The sequence below is a fragment of the Staurois parvus genome, unplaced genomic scaffold, assembly GCF_062004578.1.
Source record: "Staurois parvus isolate SC_StPar_1 unplaced genomic scaffold, SC_StPar_1.0 ptg000646l, whole genome shotgun sequence".
Lineage (NCBI taxonomy): Eukaryota > Metazoa > Chordata > Amphibia > Anura > Ranidae > Staurois > Staurois parvus.
In genome coordinates, this window is record NW_028318442.1 from 75,626 (window position 1) to 96,846 (window position 21,221).

Genomic DNA, 21,221 nt, shown 5'->3' on the forward strand with positions numbered 1-21,221 from the left:
ATGAATTACTATAGGGGGGATGAATTACTATAGGGGGGATGAATTACTATAGGGGGGATGAATTACTATATGGGGGATGAATTACTATATGGGGGATGTATTTTCAGTTTTAAAAATGTGGCTCTCAAAATAAATTTCAATCCTGGTTTTGGTGAGATTTGGCTCAGTTGAAAAAAAAGGTTGCCCACCACTGGCTTAAACAAACATCCATGTTTGTTAACTAATTTGGCTAAACAAAATATATATATTTTAAGAACGTAGACTGTCAGCCCCTTCCTCCTCACACTTAGTTTTACTTTCTTCTTGTGCAGATCTATTCCACTCCAAACCATCAGAAAAATATTGTTTCTATTCTATTCACTGAACTTCTTGAAATTTAGCAGTGAAGGGGTTGATTCTGTATTCATAGGTTTGTAGAAGTTAGGATGAAGGTCTTTTTCTTAACTCTGTTCATGTTATAACATTTTTGCTGTGAAGAAGAGGCATGTGATCTCCGCTGAGTCAAATTCAGTTTTGAGAACTGCAAAAGTAAACCAAACATCTGTGATATCATCTTGTAGGCAGAGAAACTGCCCAATAATCTTACAAAAACCTCTGGAAGAGCATGACATGGTGAATGGATTCCTGGAACTTATTTACCAAAAAAATGAAACGTATACAGCCTTATTCTACATAATTAAAAAACTAATCTTTATTTCATGATGGAATAACCTTTGGATGGTAATATATTTTCCTCAAAAAGCATTTTATTTAAAAAAAATCAGATTTTAAATAAAACAAATCCAATTTAAATAAAAAAAATCAGATTTTTTTTTTTTTTATTTTTAAAAAAAAAAAAAATCATTGATTTTTATCCACCCTGAAAAATAGTAAGGAAAAGCAGCTTGCACACAAAAGACAAATTAAAAAGTGAATAACAAAAAAGCAGCACTAATCAATAATACAACTTGCAGTATTTCAGTAAATTTTTGACAAATTTAATTAATGATCCACATACATTAAGCATTAAAACAACCAGCATTGAATGTGAAAAGTTTCAAACTGAAAACATGGCCACCATCCCTCCAGAAGCTCCACCCAACGCGTTTCGTCATCAAGAAGACATCAGGGGCGTTTAGGTAGCGAAAACCCGGACAGTATACAGTGTCCAGCATGCTGGAAATTCACAGTTGTTACAATGTAACTCTGCCATGAACATCTGTTCATTCAGGACCGGTTCATGCTACTTCATCTAGCATATGCGAATGTGTTTGTGGCCCCTGAGTGCAAGGTACCGCAGTACCATATGATTTGGTGAGGCGCAATGTTAAATATTGCGCCTGCCACACTGAAATTAATGGGTTGTGAAAAATGCACTACGTAGAAACCCCACATGCTCGGGCGCACCTTTTTTGGTGTGCATCGGCCCACGGGCTCCGTTCGCATCTACAGTTTGACCAAGTGCAGGTGTGTTTCCAGGTGTAGAGCAGCCCATTAATTTCAATGGCCTGAAATGGGGGAGAAAAAAAAACAAGTCCTTAACACATGCAGTTTTGGCATGCGCCTTTCCAGATGCTTGGGGGAACCGTTAACAATTCAAACCTGAGTGTTTTTGTGAATGTGCGTTTTTTTTTTTTTTTGTTGCATGCATTCACAAAACACATGGAAAGCTCGTGTTGCGCTTGCATTCATTGTTAATGGCACCCCCAAACACGACAAGCGGGTGGCGCAATTTTTGTGAACCTTTCAAATACGCAAAGCTCAACGCCCAAGAAAGGTACATCAGCTACTTTGTCATGTAAAATGAATGTGGTGCCCTATGCGTGTAGTGTGAAAAACATACAAAGAAAAGAAACGCGTTAACAAAACACCTAGAATTAATGGCACCGCCACACGTCTGTGAAAAGGCAGTGCAGCTCTCTGCTTGTCAGGAAAGCGCACAATGTTGCGCACGTTTCAGACATGCAAAGGTCTGAAGTTTGGAAGTAGAAGGCGCCGTGGGCGATCTGCAGGTGCTCTCAGAAGGAACGCGTTAGACACAGCTCCCGACGCACCTAGCTGTTCTATTTGGGGCCGACTGGGTGAGGGACAGCGATGTCGGCTCCGTGCTCCGCCTGTCAGATTACATTACATTCCACGCTCTTCCCGAGTCATCCTGTCACTTCAGAAACTGAGATCGGCCAGTACATTCGCTGCTGCCGCGGATCCCCCCCGGGGGGAGTGAGCGTCTGCCGATGCATTGTGGGAAATCCATCGTAGCAAAATCCCCATCTGTAAACAACTTCTCTCTGTCTAATGCTCAACCTGATTAAGCAATAGGGGGAAAAAAAAAGAGTTTTCATTTCCTCTAAACTTTGGATAAAATCATTAGGAGGCGCAGGTTCAGCATTATAATTACAGGAGTCATTGGAGGATTTGGAACTAAGGGGTTTTGGGTGGCTTTTAAAGGATACAGGGGGTGGAAAATGTCTCCTGCTTTGATGACTTTCCTGGACCCAGGGCTTTGTTTTCTCAGAAAATAGGTGCAGGTACTCCCAACTTCTGAGTAACCCCTTGTCTGCCCCCCCCCCACTTCTGAGTATATCATATAGTTTCACCCTCTACCCATCTTTCAGTACTGCCCTTTAAAGAAAACATAACCATGTATCATATTTTTGGTGATAAGTGGTTTGTTTGTAATTTCTTAATGATAACAAAAATATAAGTAAAATAGATCCTCTGCAGGCAGCAACAATAGACCCCCCCGCAACAAATCACCCCCCAGTAACGAGATCCAACCTAGCAGCAATAGACCCTCAGCAGCCACAGACCCGCACCAGCAACAATGGATCTCCAAGCAGCCAGCATCAATAGACCCCCAAGCAGCCTGTAGCATTAGATCCCTCCTAGCAGCAATAGACCCTCAGCAACCACAGACCCGCACCAGCAACAATGGTTCTCCCAGCAGCCAGCATCAATAGACCCTCAAGCAGCCTGTAGCGTTAGATTCCTCCTAGCAGCAATAGACCCTCAGCAACATCAGGCCATCACCAGCAACAATGGATCAGCCAGCATCAATAGACCCTCAAGGAGCCTGTAGCGTTAGATCCCTCCTAGCAGCAATAGACCCTCAGCAACAAGAGATCCGCCCCAACAACATCAGGCCCTCGCCAGCAACAATAGATCTCCCAGCATCAATAGACCCTCAAGCAGCCAGTAGTATTAGATCCCTCCTAGCAGCAGTAGACCCTCAGCAACCACAGACCCGCACCAGCAACAATGGATCTCCCAGCAGCCAGCATCAATAGACCCTCAAGCAGCCTGTAGCATTAGATCCCTCCTAGCAGCAATAGACCCTCAGCAACAAGAGATCTGCCCCAGCAAGATCAGGCCATCACCAGCAACAATAGATCTCCCAGCAGCCAGCATCAATAGACCCTCAAGCAGCCTGTAGCGTTAGATCCCTCCTAGCAGCAATAGACCCTCAGCAACAAGAGATCCGCCCCAACAACATCAGGCCCTCACCAGCAACAATAGATCTCCCAGCATCATTAGACCCACAAGCAGCCTGTAGCATTAGATCCCTCCTAGCAGCAGTTGACCCCCCAGAAACCGAAGACTTCCCCTAGAAACAATATATTCACCACCAGCAAAATAGACATCCCCCCCCAAAAACAGTAGATCTCTACACCGCAAAAATTGATCCTCCAGCAACAAGCATTTTTCCATTGATTTCAATGCTGAGGTGCATTTTTTTCTTTTTTTTTTGTTTGTTTAGTGCACCATAAATGGTGCAAGCGGGATTTTAAAAAACGCACCAGGCCCACAATGGGTCAGTGTGAACAGTTCCATAGGAATACATGAACTGGTCACACATTTTTCTTCCACTTTTTTTTACTTTTATTTTTTTTTTTAGCAGATTTGCAAATATAGGCCTTTTTTTAGGCTTTTTTCATTTAGGCGTTTTTGCTGTGGTCAATAAGAATAGAAATAGCTGCTGTTTTGAGGTGAAAATACCTGAAAAAAAAACACTTGAAAAAACGCTCATTCCCACTGTTCAGGGGACAAAACACCTCAGATCTGGCTTAAAGTAGTGCAAGTACTTTTTTGAGCGACAGGCTTTTTGCTACAGACGACAGAACGCTCAAGTATGAACAGGGGCCATTGGAAATTTGGGGATTTTACTTGTTAAGCATTTCTGAGCATCGAGCTACAAGCTGGAAAATGCTCAAGTATGAACGGGGTCTTAATGTTGCACAGAGAAATGTGAGCTAAGCATCAGAAATAAACTAAAATACAATCATAAGTGGAAGACAGAAGTCAAGTCTGTGTGTGGAGCAGGTCCACTTGGGGAGAGCCACCTCAGAAGCAAGAAGCATGTGTAGAGGTGTGCCAAGTGAGATAGGAACACATACCAATAGTACCCCTTCATTTGAGTCATTGGGAGAAATGGTGCCCCATCGTTGGTGTCATTGGGAGAAATGGTGCCCCATCGTTGGTGTCATTGGGAGAAATGGTGCCTCATCGTTGGTGTCATTGGGAGAAATGGTGCCCCATCGTTGGTGTCATTGGGAGAAATTGTGCCCCATCGTTGGTGTCAGTGGGAGAAATGGTGCCCCTTCGTTGGTGTCTAGTGGGAGAAATGGTGCCCCATCGGTGCCCGTGGGAGAAATGGTGCTCCATTGGTGCCCGTGGGAGAAATGGTGCCCCATCGGTACCCGTGGGAGAAATGGTGCCCCATCATTGGTGCCAGTGGGAGAAATGGTGCCCCATCGTTGGTGCCAGTGGGAGAAATGGTGCCCCATCGTTGGTGCCAGTGGGAGAAATAGTGCCCCATCGTTGGTGTCAGTGGGAGGAATAGTGCTCTTTCATTGGTGTTAGTGGGAGGAATGGTGCCTCATTGTCGGTGCTAGTGGGAGGAATAGTGCCTCATCGTTGGTATCAATGGGAGGAATAATGTTCCAACGTTCATATGAGTGGAAGGAAGTACGCCCTATTGTTGCTGTCAGTGGAAGGAAAAGTGCTGCACTGTTGGTGCCAATATAAAAATAGTGCCTCATTTTTGGTGTCAGTAGAAGAAATAATTCCTGGTATCAATGACAGGAATAGTGCCCCACGGGTCAGATAAAGGCAGGCAAAGGGTCAAATCCAGCCCATGGACCACAGTTTGGAGACCACTGCATTAGATGGATAAAAGGTCTACAGGTTTATTGGTTGACTGTCTGTGAGGAACAAAGTCCACTTAATCCTTATGGATCAGACCATGCAAATACGTGTTGATCCTGGTGGCAAGAATTTTAGCGAGGATTTTCATATCAACATTTAAACATGAGATTGGGCAGAAATTATGCATGTCAATGGGTCTTTAGCCAGGTTTTTAAAGCATAACTATTTGACCCGGTGTTGACGATGAATGCAGGTCAGGGCAAGTGCTTAAGTTTGTCAGATGGGGATCTAGAAGATTGGAGAACTTCTGATAGTATAATGCTGAGAAGGCATCAGGGCCACGGGTTTTGTGTTTTCAAGGATTTGACCGCCTTGAGAACTTTAAGGATGGTGATATCCACCTTTATCACATCTGACATTGTTCGGGAGAGAGAGGGGAGCTTAACAGTCTGGAAGAGAGTCCTTACAAAAGGGTTCTGAGGGCTTCTATAAAGTGGACAGGACAGAAGTGAAGTGTTTTATTGTCACGGCTATGAGTTTTAAGTATATTTGCTAGCATTGGGCCAGGCTTGTTAGCACATTCATAGTATTTACCCCTGGTCCACCTTATCTCTTTTTTTGGCCTTCTCATTCAAAAGGAGATTTAGTTTGACCCTTGTTGTGTTAGTTATGAGGAGGAGAGTGAAGCCTTGAACTGGGTTCCCAGTTGTGCAAGACGGGAAGATAACGTGACTATCTTGGAATCTATCTTTTTCTTTTTATGGGACACAAGTTGGATGAGCAGCCCCCTAAAGCACGATGAGAATATTGTACAAATGTTTTTCTTTTGTTTTTGCATGCTAGTCTTATATCGATAACTAAAGTTACAAACAGTCTCATAGGACAGAATAAAAATTCGGAAGCGATGTCATGAATTGTAATGTATTTGTATTATATTTTCGTACGAAAACTGTACTGAACAAATGAAAATTGTACATTTTTGTGCTTGTTCCTTAGAATAATTTCAGAAGAAAGCTGTGTACTTACGATCAGATTATCGTATGATCGATTCGAACGTGGTGTTGTTTGTATGATTTTCTGATCGTATGTATGAGGCCTTGTGGGCCTCCCATAGGGTTGTCGGAGAAGATACCAAGTTCGTATTTTCAGCTAAATATGTGGACATAGAGATGTGAATTGTGTCAACCATATCATTAAACTATAGCAGGGAATCATTTCTACACCAAGTATGATGTTGCGGAGTTGGGACCAGGGACTTGCATCTAGCAGGAGCGGTGAACGTTCACACCATGGCATAGACAAGATCTTCAGGCCCGGGATGTCTGGGAGGAGAGTTTGGGGGACAAAGAAGTGATCAATGCGTGTATGGCAATTGTGGGCTGCTTAGTCGCTAGCCAATTTTTTTACTTTTTTTTTTTTTTCCCCCCCAAAGGAAAAAAAAGCCAAAAAATTTACACAAATTAGGATTAGACCCTCAAAAAAAATCCCCTACAAATACAAAAGCACAAATCTTTTCTATTTTGTCTGTCCTTGTTCCTCCCTCCCCCTTTATCACCAGTGAACTTTATAATTAAAAGCTTTCCATTTTTTCCATTGCATACCTCCATACATACCCTGTGCTTCTCTCTGCCAAGCAGGCAGATCATGGCTAGTGGGAGGAGTCTGCAGGGTCTTGTACATGATAAATATTACAGTACTCCTCTCAAGAGCCCTCAACTCTGCTGCAAGCAGCAGGCTGGCTCTTAGATGGAGTTATGCAAATACAAAAATGTTTTGAAGGGAGGCTTCGGATGAGTGTAGAGATGCATTCAGTATTAAAGGTCATCACACTTGAGGTTGCTATTAAAAATGTTCACTGAAATTCACAGTTGACAGGTGCTGAGTAAAGCCATGTGCACATACCGGCTCTCTGTCTTTGGACTGCACCTAACGGGCTTTACTTTCAGTTCCAGGTCAGTCCTGACCACAGCCCCATTACAGGGGGAGGTGCTTCCTCCAAAACGCGTTTACTCAGCACCTGGGAACTGTGAATTTCAATAAATGTTCGTAATAATAAACCCACGTGTTGACTCTCCATACTGGGCGTTCCTCTACACTCCAATTCAAGATGGCAAAAATGCAACTTGTGCGTTCATTGGTCCCAGCACTGCCCAGTCATGACGCAGCATCTCCAACTCGGGAGAGGGAGGTTGCACAGAACAGCATTGTGTGGTTAAAGGATAGGGGTCCCAATAAGATGAACGGCGAAATGCCTGCTTAATCCAGACAATTGAACTTTCATCAGAATATTCAACGCTGGACTGCATTGTTGGATATAGGCGCTGTGTGCGCACCGGGCAGCTTGGCGGAGCTGGCTAGTCAGTGAATTGGTCAGCAGATATCCCTCGTACGTTTGCTGTCTGGTTTGCAGCGCCGTGATCTGCCATGAGCTTCTTCATGACAGCGAATGGAGGATTTGCAATATTTATGGACCTTCACGGCTGTGCCAAGAACTGTGCCCAGATTTATGTCCCTGGGTCCCAGGTCCTTCAATTATTAATGGAGGACTGTTGGCATCCATCTTGGCTACATGACATCATCTCAGTGAATTTCTGACAAACAAGAACAACATTATGACTAAGATTCACTGTATACTTGCTGGATTAACAAGTGCAACAGCTCCCAGCTGGTGATCACTGTCAGTTGGCACTGTTCAACGCTTTTTTGTCATATGTGCTGCACCCATGTAGCTGTTTGGGGGGGACACTTTAAGGAAACTAGCTCTGCATTAGAGTGCAGGGCATATAGAGTGCAAGAGTCAGTAGTATAAAATACACATAATGTGTAGGGTCAGTAGTATAAAATACACAACATCGCCTATAGGGTGTAGGGGTCAGGACTATATAATACACACCACAGCCTGTAAGTTACATGGGTCAGGACTGTATAATGCCGAACACAGCCTATGGGGTGTAGGGGTCAGGACTGTCTAATACACAACACAGCCTATAGGATGTAGGGGTCAGGACTATATAATATGCAAGGCAACCTATAGAGTGCAGGAGTCAGGACTAATTGATATACAACATAGTGTGTATAGTGCAGGGGTCAGGACTATTTAATACATAACACAGCCTATAGAGTACATGGGTCAAGACTGTGTAATCTGCAGCACAGCCAATAGAGTGTGGTGGTCAGGACTAATTTAATATGCAACATGGTGTATAGAGTGCAGGGGTCAGGACTATGTTATACTGCACAGCACATGGAAGTTGGCCATCAAAACCATGCAATATACAACATAGTGTACAGCGTGCACCAGTAAGGAGTATCATAGGGCCCCTTACCTTGCTGGTCAGTGGGTAGAGTAAAATGCCCCAGTGTTGGTTGTGTGGGGGGAGCCATGTCCAGTAGTAGGGGCCTTTGAAAGAAAAAAAAATGAACAGTGTTGGTGGTCAGAGATGGAATCATTTCTTGGTGTAGTGGGGGAAAGAATGCCAAGTGTAGTGGTGAGTTGGAGGAAAATGCTGTGTTTGTTTTGAAAGGAGGAATGCCATGTCATTGGTAGTCAAGGGGGGGGGGGGGGGGAACAAAACAAAGATGCGTTTCTGTCAGAAGGGCATGGGAGGGAGGTGAGGGGGCAACATTTAGGAAGGGGGAGAGTAGTTGGTGCTTATCAGCTGTTGGGGGTATCAATGGGGCTTAAGTAGAATAATAGTACCCAGCTGGAGAGGGGGGGGAATCTTGGGGAAGGGGGAATGGTGCCCAACGCGGGGCGAAGGGGAGCAATGGTGCCCAACGCGGGGCGGAGGGGAGCAGTGGTGCCCAACGCAGGGCGGAGGGGGGCGGAGGGGAGCAGTGGTGCCCAACGCGGGGCGGAGGGGAGCAGTGGTGCCCAACGCGGGGCGGAGGGGAGCAGTGGTGCCCAACGCGGGGCGGAGGGGAGCAGTGGTGCCCAACGCGGGGCGGAGGGGAGCAGTGGTGCCCAACGCGGGGCGGAGGGGAGCAGTGGTGCCCAATGCAGGGAAGATGGGAGCAATGATGCTCAGCGCAAGGTAGAGGGGAGCAATGGTGCCCAGCGTGAGGTAGGGGGAACAGTGGTGATATGGGGATAAATTTTGTATTAGAGGCGAGCACTTACATTGCACAGAAGTCTGGGTCCCACACTGTTGCTCCCCCCCTCCCCCTCTTGCTGCTGGGACTATACACTGTGGGGCAGGATATTCCTCCACCCCATGAAGTCTGCATAGAGATGAAGCCAGGTGCTGGAACAAGGACTCTGACACTCCGCTCCAGGACACAGCCCAAAACCGCGGGTTGTCGGGATTGTATTGATATCCCGGGTTACTGTCCTGCAGAATCTGGGACAGTTGGGGGGTTATGCTTTATTTGCAGCACAACCAAAAATATCTCCGTCCGTCAACACAAATGTTCGTACGTAATGATGACCAGTCAGCAGCAATGAGCAGCGTTGCATTATCGTTAATAAGGTCAGTGTTGTAAATATCCCGCCGCTAGTGCTGGTTAGAAATACTCATCATTTATTCACACTGCAGCCTTTATAGTCCTGGGGAAAAAAAGCGGAACGAATTCTAGTAGATCTGAACCCTAATTGGATGACATTTTGTTTGCTCTGATCTGCCGTATCATAAATAATTGTCATCTTTTAATAAATAGCTTCTTTTTTTTTTTAATTCTTTTCTCCATCTCAGCGCTGCTGAACTCATCCCCATAATTGCTTATGGAGTGTCAGAATGTAGGAGTAGTCCTGCAGACTGTGTCGGCACAGCCAATTGACAGGGTGACAACGCAAGAGAACAATTGGGAGATGGGCAGAGTGTTGTCACCCTATAACAGGAGAAGTCTGAACAAAGCCATTTGTGGCAGGATCACCAGGAGTTATTTCTACTTCTTGACTGGGTTTACGGTATATGTACTAATGTCATAGGAGCTGTATTGTTCTGTTTGCTGAGAGGAAGATACAAGGAAAGTCTAAAGTATTTTTAGTGAGAACATATTTTGGGCAACAATAATTTGATTTTCCTGAAGTGTGTTTGTAATGTAATTGTTAGCTGTACCATTCTGCCTTTTTACCTTTTTGAAGGTTTATATGTACTGTCTCTTGTAACTGTCTGTATGGCATTGCAGTCATTCAGCCTGCCTGATACAGCAGTTGCAAAAGGACTCAGGCATGTAAGGAATGCATTTTTACCAGTCAGTCAGGCCTGTGTGAATGTTGCCACATCAAATGTCCTCAGGCTACGTTTTCTGCATATCGAATGTTGTTCTTTGGGGGGGGGGGGGGGGAGTGTGAACGTGGAAAATACTACATTATGGCCATTAGATGGAGATGAGGAGCTTACGTGCTTCCTATGATACTTAGCACCACCTAGCTGCCATAATGTGGTATTTTCCCCATTCACATTTTTTTCAATTTATAAAATTTGCAAAAACTATAACCTGAGAACATTTGATTTTGCCCCAGTTGCACAGAACAAATTCCAATGCATGGGCGAATAGCTATGCCTTTTTTTGTGTATAAATAGGCTTTGTGGGGAGGAACAGCAATGCACAATCACACCCAGGGGCGGACTGACATATCATGGGGCCCCCGGGCAATAGGGGATCATGGGACCCCTGTGTCCCCGCCCACACTCAAACCACACTCAAAAAAGCCTGTGAAAGGTACCAGGGGAATCTCATGGGGCCCCCTACTGACCCCGGGCCCTCGGGCAGTTCCCAAATGGTCATTCCGCCCCTGATCTCAGCAATACTTGGCAGCAAGCAGAGCTTGTACTTACAGTAAGCAAATCTAGTCATGTAGAATTTTTACATATACAGTACAAGGAGAAAGGTGGCCTGATCAACAACAGGACACAATGACGCAATTATTTACATGTATAGAACAGTAAAGGATCAGGGCAGCTAATGTCACTGATATGACTTTCCAAATTCCACCGTAACCTGCAGTAAGTCATCGCTGACCCCGTACCAGGGAAGACATATATACAGCGGGGAATTAAGGACGCAGATGACAGAGGATGACCCTAGCTCTGCGAAATATGCCGACTCTTGTGTTTTGAACTCGGCGTCCATTCATGCGCAGCTAACCATTTCAAACCAAGCAGAATGGCGCTCGGGGGAAGAGGGATATCAGGACGCCAGGATGAGAATCCGCCATGCTATTGCGGCCCGGGCCAAAGCTGGGGGGGGGGGGGGCGCTCACTCAGCAAAACATTGAATTATTGATCAAGAAGATGCACCATATGGACTAATTGGCCTGTAATTATTTCTGTAAGAAAACGAGGAGAGTTATCAAAGGCTGAATTCTGCACAGGAATCCCACAGTTGTTACATTGTATCACCTGTGCGAGGAATTGTCATTATTGGAACACTTCCTCTACAGCGTTTCCAATGATGTTGGGGATCCTCCATTAAAGTGTTACTAAACCCCGGACCCTGCATTCACTATATCTGGTCTCCCTGGACCCTGCATTCTCTATATCTGGTCTCCCCGGACCCTGCATTCTCTATATCTGGTCTCCCCGGACCCTGCATTCTCTATATCTGGTCTCCCCGGACCCTGCATTCACTATATCTGGTCTCCCCGGACCCTGCATTCACTATATCCGGTCTCCCCGGACCCTGCATTCACTATATCCGGTCTCCCCGGACCCTGCATTCTCTATATCTGGTCTCCCCGGACCCTGCATTCTCTATATCTGGTCTCCCCGGACCCTGCATTCTCTATATCTGGTCTCCCCGGACCCTGCATTCTCTATATCTGGTCTCCCCGGACCCTGCATTCACTATATCCGGTCTCCCTGGACCCTGCATTCACTATATCCGGTCGTCCCGGTCCCCGCATTCACTATATCTGGTCGTCCCGGACCCTGCATTCTCTATATCTGGTCTCCCCGGACCCTGCATTCTCTATATCTGGTCTCCCCGGACCCTGCATTCTCTATATCTGGTCTCCCCGGACCCTGCATTCACTATATCTGGTCTCCCACAGTACACACTACAAGGAATTATTTTAGCAAATATAAACTAAAAACCTTTTCTAATCAGCAGTATAGAGCAGTCTTGTGACTTCTATCAGTGTCCAGAAGAGCACATGTTAAAGCTTGTAGGAGGAGTTTTCATTCTGCTCTAGGAGGATGCAGGACCCCTGACCTCTGTCTGGGCAGTGCTGATTGGCCCTGTGCTGATCACATGCACTTTCCCAAGAAAAAAACCCCAAAAACCTCTCTAGCAATACACACCAAACTGAGCATGTGCAAAGTGATGCCACACGATATGTCTTATCAGGAGATAAGAGGGGGACACTGGAAGAAGGGGAGGATCAGAGAAGACAGGATCAAACAGCCTTTTTACACAATGCAGTGAGTATAACAAGCATGCTTTACTGCATATACAGACTGATTGTACTGTTGTGGGTTTAGTAACACTGTAAGGTTATCCATATACCAACTTTGAGGACTGCTGAGATAAAAAAAAATCAATCAATAGTGCAGTCTGCATACAAAATGAACATGTGTCATTACTTCAGTGATAGTATGAGTGTGTGTGTCAAATCACGTAGAATATGTCAGTGTTGTTTTAAAAGTCATTTTTGGTCTTTTTAAATCTTCATCCTTTTTTTTTTTTTTTTAAATAATTCCTGGTGATCCTGCCATGAAGGTCCCCATTCAGGCACTTCCTTTTATAGGGTGACAATGCTGTGCCCCTGTTTCCCAATTGTGTTCCTATGTTGTCACCCTAACTTCCAAAGGAGACTACAAGTTTCAACAGTCATGGTCCCCTGTTGTCACCATCAGGATGTAATGACTCCTAATTTGCAGATTTGTTCTGTGTCAGGAATTCAGCAAGCACTGAAGACAAGACAGACAAATTATTTTTCAGAGGAGGGGTCAGCTATGATGGGCTCCATATTTTCTCACTACTTGTCATTTAGCAAATGAAAATATAAGGGGGCCCATATGATGAATAAGCTATCGAGGATCTACTTCTTGTTTTCTGCAGCATGAATACTTCCACTGCCATCATTCTGTATGAGATACTCCAAAGATCTATTATAAGAATCAGGCAGATTGTAAACTTTGGGTGCTAGGCTGCGCTACAGTGTGTGATGGCATGAAAGCCTGCTTAGCTACAGTATGTAGTGGCATGAATGCCTGCTTAGCTACAGTATGTAGTGGCATGAATGCCTGCTTAGCTACAGTGTATGCTGGCTTGAATGCCTGCTCAGCTACAGTGTGTGCTGGCTTGAATGCCTGCTCAGCTACAGTGTGTGATGGCTTGAATGCCTGCTCAGCTACAGTGTGTGATGGCATGTATGCCTGCTCAGCTACAGTGTGTGATGGCATGAATGCCTGCTCAGCTACAGTGTGTGATGGCTTGAATGCCTGCTCAGCAACAGTGTGTGATGGCATGTATGTCTGCTCAGCTACAGTGTGTGATGGAATGTATGCCTGCTCAGCTACAGTGTGTGCTGGAATGTATGTCTGCTCAGCTACAGTGTGTGATGGCATGTATGCCTGCTCAGCTACAGTGTGTGATGGCATGTATGTCTGCTCAGCTACAGTGTGTGATGGCATGTATGCCTGCTCAGCTACAGTGTGTGCTGGCTTGAATGCCTGCTCAGCTACAGTGTGTGCAGTCCTGTCCATTTTTTTTACATTTTACTGGTTGCCATGGCCTGACTCTATCTACTACTCATACAAAGTACAGCTCACAGCCACCTCGGTGAACTAAGTTTTCTTTTCAACTCTCCTTCCAGGGAAGACATGGACCAGGAGGAGAAGGCGCGATTTGGCGAGCTGTGCAGCTCTGAGAACGGGAAGGGAAGAGAATGGTTTGCCCGCTTTGTCAGCGCTCAGGTAAAGGTGTACTATATGAAGCATCACTCTGAGGGTGTCCTGTCAGTCCCGCCTACATTTTTTCCCAGAAGGATGGCACCATCTTTGTTCAGGCATCATCCAGGGTCTCCTTCTAATTCCTGAACTGAGATGCCTGTAAATCCTGGTGCCTGTGAAGTTCTTGGCTGTGTTCATAAAAATCTGACACAGATCAGCCCCTGCTGCAGCCTCTCACCTTGTGACTTGTTATAATGTACAGTCTGATCACTGGGGGTGGGGAACTGAGGAAATGCTTCCTCCTGCCTGCAGCAGATTGATGACATCATGGTCTGCTGTCAGTCGTTGGAGTTCTTCTATAGGATTGGTGGTTGGGGACTGTTTTGCCATCTGTTTGTGGCCGTTCTTGAATTGTAATCCGTTTCTCCCCTCTCCAGCGTTGCAATTCGAAGTGCGTCTCGGAGCAGACCTTCTACCGGCTGGTGCAGTCCTTCGCGGTGGTCCTGTTTGAGTAAGTGCGCCATTTCTGCGGTTGCTCGCGGTTGGGGAAACTGTTTCCCGGCTGATTCTCTCTCTTTCTTCCTGTAGATGCCACCAGATGGATGATTTTGGTCCAGCTAAGAACCTGATGACGATGTGCTTCACGTACTATTACATCGGTGAGAGCTCCGCCTCCTACATATAGATTGGCAACTTATGTATTAGCCAATAACAATCCTTTCCTGGCACATGTAATGGCTGCCTGCGATCCCCATTCTGCAGTCATGCTCGTACCATATTCTTTACCTCCACCCTCAGCAAATTATTTTATGCCTCATATTATACAGAAAAGATCAGCACTACCATTCAATATTCACGTAGTTATAGCCATTCTATGAAGAGAAATGCATTAGTTGAAATTCAGTGAACCAGAGCATTCCAACGCGTTTTGTTGCATAGAATGAAACGTTTGGAAGAAGAGGAAATTATACATGTATGAAGCACTCACAACAAGCATTTGTTATGATGGCCTGGCCAAAGGTTGGGAAGGAGGGGGGGTCAGAAGGGGCAATTATGCACCCCCCCTTTTCCCCAGCCCTCATAACAACAGCTATTCCTGATTAAGCTCATACTAAGCGAAATGCGTCAGTGGAGCCCAGATGGACTGACCATGTACCAGGAGTTTGTTACAATTCTTTAACAGCACAGCGGCTAAATGGTTAGCACTTCCAGCTGGCAGTACTAGGGCCGTTGGTTCGAATCCCAGCCACGGCATCACCTGCCTGGAGTTTGCATGTTCTCCCTGTGCCTGCGTGGGTTTCCTCCGGGTACTCCGGTTTCCTCGAACACTCCATAGACATGCTGATAGGTTAATTGGCTCCTGTCTAAATTGTCCCTAGTATGTGTATGTATGAATGTAAGTTAGGGACCTTCGATTGTACACCCCCTGAGGGTTAGGGACTGATGTGAATGTACAATATATATGTAAACTGACGGCGCTATATAAGTACCTGAAATAAATAAAAAATAAACAGGAGAGGGTAGTGAAGAACCCCAATCCATGATTTGCCCGTTAGGAGAAAATTATCTGGAGCCGAGTGTGATTTTTTGTTTTCACATTTTATGCCTTACTTTATGTATCCATTTGTGCCCTATTGGTTCCATTGTACTTATTACATTACCAATAGTGGCAGTCCTAGTGAAAATTTTGGATTTTTAAAGAGGACCTGTCAGCACAATCCAATCTAGTATTATCCAAGATACTAGCTGCTCCCAGACTCCCTCAAGCAGGGGTCTCCAAACTTTTTAAACAACGGGCCAGTTTACAGTTTTTCACATTTTGAGAGGGCCAGTCTGTCATTGAGTAGAAAATGCCCTAGCGTCAATGGGAATAAACAACACCCCATCGTTTGTGTCATAAGGAAGAATTGTGCCCCTTTGTTAGTATCAGGGTAAGGAATAATGCCCCATCGTTGGTGTCAGTGGGAGAAATAGTGACCCATTGTTGACTTCAATAGGAGGAATAGTGCCCCATCATTGGTATCAGTGGGAGGAATTGTGCCCCATCCTTGACTTCAGGCAAAGGAATAATGCCCCACTGTTTGTGGGTGGGAGGAATAGTTGCCCATTGTTGGTATAATTGGGAGGAATAGTGCCCCATCATTGGCATCAGTGAGAGGAATAATGCCCATCGGTGTCAATGGGACGAATTGCCACCCGTTGTTGGTGTCATTTTTGTTGGTGTGGTGGGAGGAATAGTGCCCCATTGCTGATATCAGTGGGAGGAATAATTGTTGGTGTCAGTGAAAGGAATAGTGTCCTACTGTTGGCATCAGTGGGAGAAATAGTGCCCCATCCAAGGTATAGGGCGGGTGTCGGCAACCCGCGGCTCCGGAGCCGCATGCGGCTCTTTTTCACCTTTCCTGCGGCTCCGGAGCACACTGCCCACCAGGTGACAGGCAATAGGGTCGGCAAGCCGCGGCTCTTTTAATGCAGCTCTTCTATGTGCCGGGCGCCCGCTCCCCTCCCTCCTCCAAACATTGGCTGTCAGGATGTAGGCGGGGCAGCGTGACGAACTCCTCTCCTCTCACAGTCCGCCCTGAAGACCAGAACGGCGCGGGAACACAGCTAGAGGAACGCGCGGAGCAAAGGTAAGTGAATTGACACAGGGGGGATGAATTACTATAGGGGGGATGAATTACTATAGGGGGGATGAATTACTATATGGGGGAATGAATTACTATATGGGGGATGAATTACTATATAGGGGATGAATTACTATAGGGGGGATGAATTACTATAGGGGGGATGAATTACTATAGGGGGGATGAAATACTATAGGGGGGATGAATTACTATATGGGGGATGAATTACTATATGGGGGATGAATTACTATATGGGGGATGAATTACTATATGGGGGATGAATTACTATATGGGGGATGAATTACTATAGGGGGGATGAATTACTATAGGGGGGATGAATTACTATAGGGGGGATGAATTACTATATGGGGGATGAATTACTATGGGGGATGAATTACTATATGGGGGATGTATTTTCAGTTTTAAAAATGTTTCTCTCAAAATAAATTTCAATCGTGGTTTTGGCAAGATTTGGCTCAGTTGAAAAAAAAGGTTGCCTACCACTGACCTAAGGCTATGATTGTGATTATGACGATACACTGTGGCCCTGGTTAACCCTTTGCTTACTGGGCCCTTAAACCCCCTTCATGACCAGAGCGCTTTTCGCAATATATGCAGTGTCGGATTTGTTTTAAATGTTGCAATGGTTTTGCGGCTCCCAGTCTTTTTTTCCCTCTCGGAAACGGGTCCAAGTGGCTCTTTATGTCTTAAAGGTTGCAGTCCCCTGGTCTAGGGGAAGTAATAGTGCCCCATTACTTATATCAGGGGAAGGAATAATGCCCCATCATTGGTGTCAGTGGAATTGTTCTCCCTTGTTGGTGTCATTGGGAGTAATAGTGCCCCAAGGGCCAGATCTAGGCAGACAAAGGGCTACATTCGACCCCCGGGCAGCAGTTTGAAGACCACTACCCTAGGTCTTATGATCTCTGGCTACCTGGAGAATTGTGGGTATTTGAGATCATTAGAGACTGTTGTCCCTTTTATATTTTAAATATATATAGCTTTTTTTTCCTGAGAGAATAGGTGCAGGAACTCCCCCCTTCTCAGTTGCTTCCTTACTCTTCCCCCACCTTTTTACCCACCTTTGAGTTTAGTCCTTTGGTTCTACCCCTTACCCACCTCCCAGTACTGCTCCTTCTAGAGAATACAACAACTGTGGATCCCACAACAAAATACCCCGTCAGCAACAATTGACCCCAGCAGAAAGAAAAGATCTCCCAACAACCAGCATCAATAGACTCTCCAACCAGTAGGATATAAGTCCCCTCCCTCAACAATAGACCCCTTCCAGCAGCAATTGACCCCCCAGCAACAGTAGACCACGACACAAAAATAGATCCCCTCCAGTGACAATAGATCCCCCAGCAGCCAGTGTCAACAGACCCTCCAGCACACCCCGGCACCCCTTGCCATTACATACATGCTCTGCTGGAGGTGCCGGATTTGTGTTCCCCCACATTCCCACTGAAAATATGCCATATATATATACAGTGAGGAACAGAAGTATTTGAACACCCTGCGATTTTGCATGTTCTCCCACTTAGAACTCATGGAGGGATCTGAAATTCACATTGTAGGTGCATTCCCACTCTGAGAGACAGAATTGAAAAAAAAAATTCAGGAAATCGCAAGAATTCTGGTTCTCAAAGACCTGTTACTGCGCCTTTAAAAATTCCACCTCTACTCCACTCATTAATCTAACTTAGTAGCACCTGTCTGAGCTCTTTAAAGACACCTGTCCACCCCACAGTCAGTCAGACGCCAACTACTACCATGGGCAAGACCAAAGAGCTGTCGAAAGACACCAGAGACAAAATTGTGGACCTCCACAAGGCTGGAAAGGGCTACGGGGCAATTGCCAAGCAGCTTGGTGAAAATAGATCAACTGTTGGAGCAATTGTTAGAAAATGGAAGAGGCTAAAGACGACTGTCAGTCTCCCTCGGACTGGGGCTCCATGCAAGATCTCACCTCGTGGGGTATCATTGATGATAAGAAAGGTGAGGAATCAGCCCAGAACTACAAGGGAGGAGCTGGTCAATGACATGAAGAGAGCTCGGACCACAGTTTCAAAGGTCACTGTCGGTAGAACACTACGCCGTCATGGTTTCAAATCATGCATTGCACGGAAGGTTCCCCTGCTCAAGTCATCACATGTCCAGGCCTGTCTGAAGTTTGCCAATGACCATCTGGATGATCCAGAGGAGGCATGGGAGAAAGTCATGGTCAGATGAGACCAAAGTAGAACGTTTTGGTCTAAACTTCACTCGTCGTGTTTGGAGGAAAAAAGAAGGATGAGTTGCATCCCAAGAACACCATCCCTACTGTGAAGCATGGGGGTGGCAACATCATGCTTTGGGGGTGCTTTTCTGCTAAGGGGACAGGACGACTGCACTGTATTAAGGAGAGGATGAATGGGGCCATTTATTGTGAGATTTTGAGCAACAACCTCCTTCCCTCAGTCAGAGCATTGAAGATGGGTCGTGGCTGGGTCTTCCAACATGACAACGACCCGAAGCACACAGCCAGGAGAACCAAGGAGTGGCTCCGTAAGAAGCATATCAAGGTTCTGGAGTGGCCTAGCCAGTCTCCAGACCTAAATCCAATAGAACATCTTTGGAGGGAGCTGAAACTCCGTGTTGTTCAGCGACAGCCCCGAAACCTGACAGATCTAGAGGAGATCTGTGTGGAGGAGTGGGCCAAAATCCCTGGTGCAGTGCAAACCTGGTCAAGAACTACAGGAAACGTCTGACCTCTGAAATTGCAAACAAAGGCTTCTGTACCAAATATTAACACGGATTTTCTCAGGTGTTCAAATACTTCTGTTCAGCAGTGCAAGACAAATACATTCTTTACAAATCATACAATGTGATTTCCTGAATTGTTTTTTTAAATTCTGTCTCTCAGAGTGGGAATGCAGCTACAATGTGAATGTCAGACCCCTCCATGATTTCTAAGTGGGAGAACTTGCAAAATCGCAGGGTGTTCAAATACTTCTGTTCCTCACTAATATATATAAATATATATATACACACACACACACACACACACACACACACACACACACACACACACACACACACACACACACACACACACACACACACACACACACACGTGTGTGTATATATGTGTGTGTTTATATGTGTGTGTATATATATATGTATATGTATGTGTGTATATATATGTGTGTATATATATATATGTGTGTGTGTGTATGTATATGTGTATATATATATATATATATATATATATATATATACAATTTTCACAGTAATTTTTTTTTTTTTTATATGAGATCCGTGCCCCTTCTCTTCCTGGTGTGCTAGTCCGCTTCCTCCATTGCCTTATCCTGCCTAGTTACTCCTCAGGCTTCCAATTAACCCCTGCAGTACATGCCTTTAAATGATCGCCCCCTTTTATTCTGCAGGGAAGCCTCACGTGTCCCCCACAGAGTCGCGGGAGAAGCCAGTGAGCACTGGCAGCATTGACGCCTATTTTAAGTCTGCCAACAGCTGGCTGGCTGAGAAGAAAGACAATGTGGAGCGGCTACTGAGGACCACCTCCGTCACCACCGAGAACATGAAGGGCTTTTTTGGGGGGCTGGAGAGCAAACTTAAGGGACCGCTTGCCAAGAAAAATGGGTAAGAGATCCGAATGGAGGCATGCAAGGTTTCCAAGTGTGATCAAAGCTGTGCAAAGAGCAATAACCAACCAGGAACCAGATGTACCGCTGAGACCGCCAATCCAGCATTTCTCATTTCCACTTTTTCAGTCATATTTTGGGTATTGTATGCTGTGTGAACACTGACCAGATTACAGGTTTGTTTCTCAGGATTAAAAGGATACGTTTGAAACATTGTAGCAGCATGTGAGCAATGCCAGTCCTTCAACTTAACCTGTTGCCACCCGCGTAACGTGTGTGTTGCGGCTTTAGCACCCACAGTTCGCACATATGTGTCACTGGGCAACTGATGGCTTTGTGCTGAGAGCATGTTGGCTACGCACTCCCAGCACAGAGACTGAACTGTCAGACAGAGCTCTCAGTCCGAATGATCGATCAGTAGCAAATAGGACAGTGGTCACATGATCACCGATTCCCGCCTTGCCAGGCATCCAGAACTTTTTAAAGGGACACTGAAGATGGTGGGAAGGGGATAAAGTAGATGTATTTTAACATCGGACCATCGCTGCACAGTGTGTGTCTGCACAGCCACTGGTGGTCTCTACCAGAGGAGCGTGTGTCAAGGTGACAACCCAGGACTATATTATGGAGACAGGGAAAGAGCGTAGTCACCCTATAACAGGAAGTCCCTGAAAATGGACATTTTGTGGCAGGATCATCAGGGATTATTTTAACGAAAGCTACAGATTTACAAAGATTGGAAACAGCATTTGATATGTTATTAAAGTGGTTGTAAACCCTTACCTATACCCAGTGAAGTGACTGGCCTCATGTCAATTCCTCCTACATTAGTTGTACCTGATTATCTGCAGTCTTGACTTTTCTACATCTGTTCAAAGTACTGAATTTATAAAGTGTGTCTGAGCTGTCAGAGAAAAGGGGGAGGAGAGCATAAATTACACACTGCAGAGCTCAGTGAGGAGAGTTCTGAGAGCTTATTGGAGGGAAGGGAC

General features: G+C 45.5%; 1 protein-coding gene across 3 annotated transcripts in view; it reads left to right on the plus strand.

Annotated features, from left to right (window-relative positions):
* Positions 1-21,221, plus strand: part of KIAA0513 (KIAA0513 ortholog) — an 87,734-nt gene that overhangs the window by 40,664 nt on the left and 25,849 nt on the right. For all 3 annotated transcript variants that reach the window (XM_089693981.1, XM_089693983.1, XM_089693982.1), the window contains exons 3-6: positions 13,886-13,985; positions 14,399-14,472; positions 14,550-14,620; positions 20,014-20,227. In XM_089693981.1, the coding sequence (XP_089550107.1) occupies positions 13,886-13,985; positions 14,399-14,472; positions 14,550-14,620; positions 20,014-20,227 (459 nt within the window). The remainder of the gene's footprint in view (positions 1-13,885; positions 13,986-14,398; positions 14,473-14,549; positions 14,621-20,013; positions 20,228-21,221) is intronic.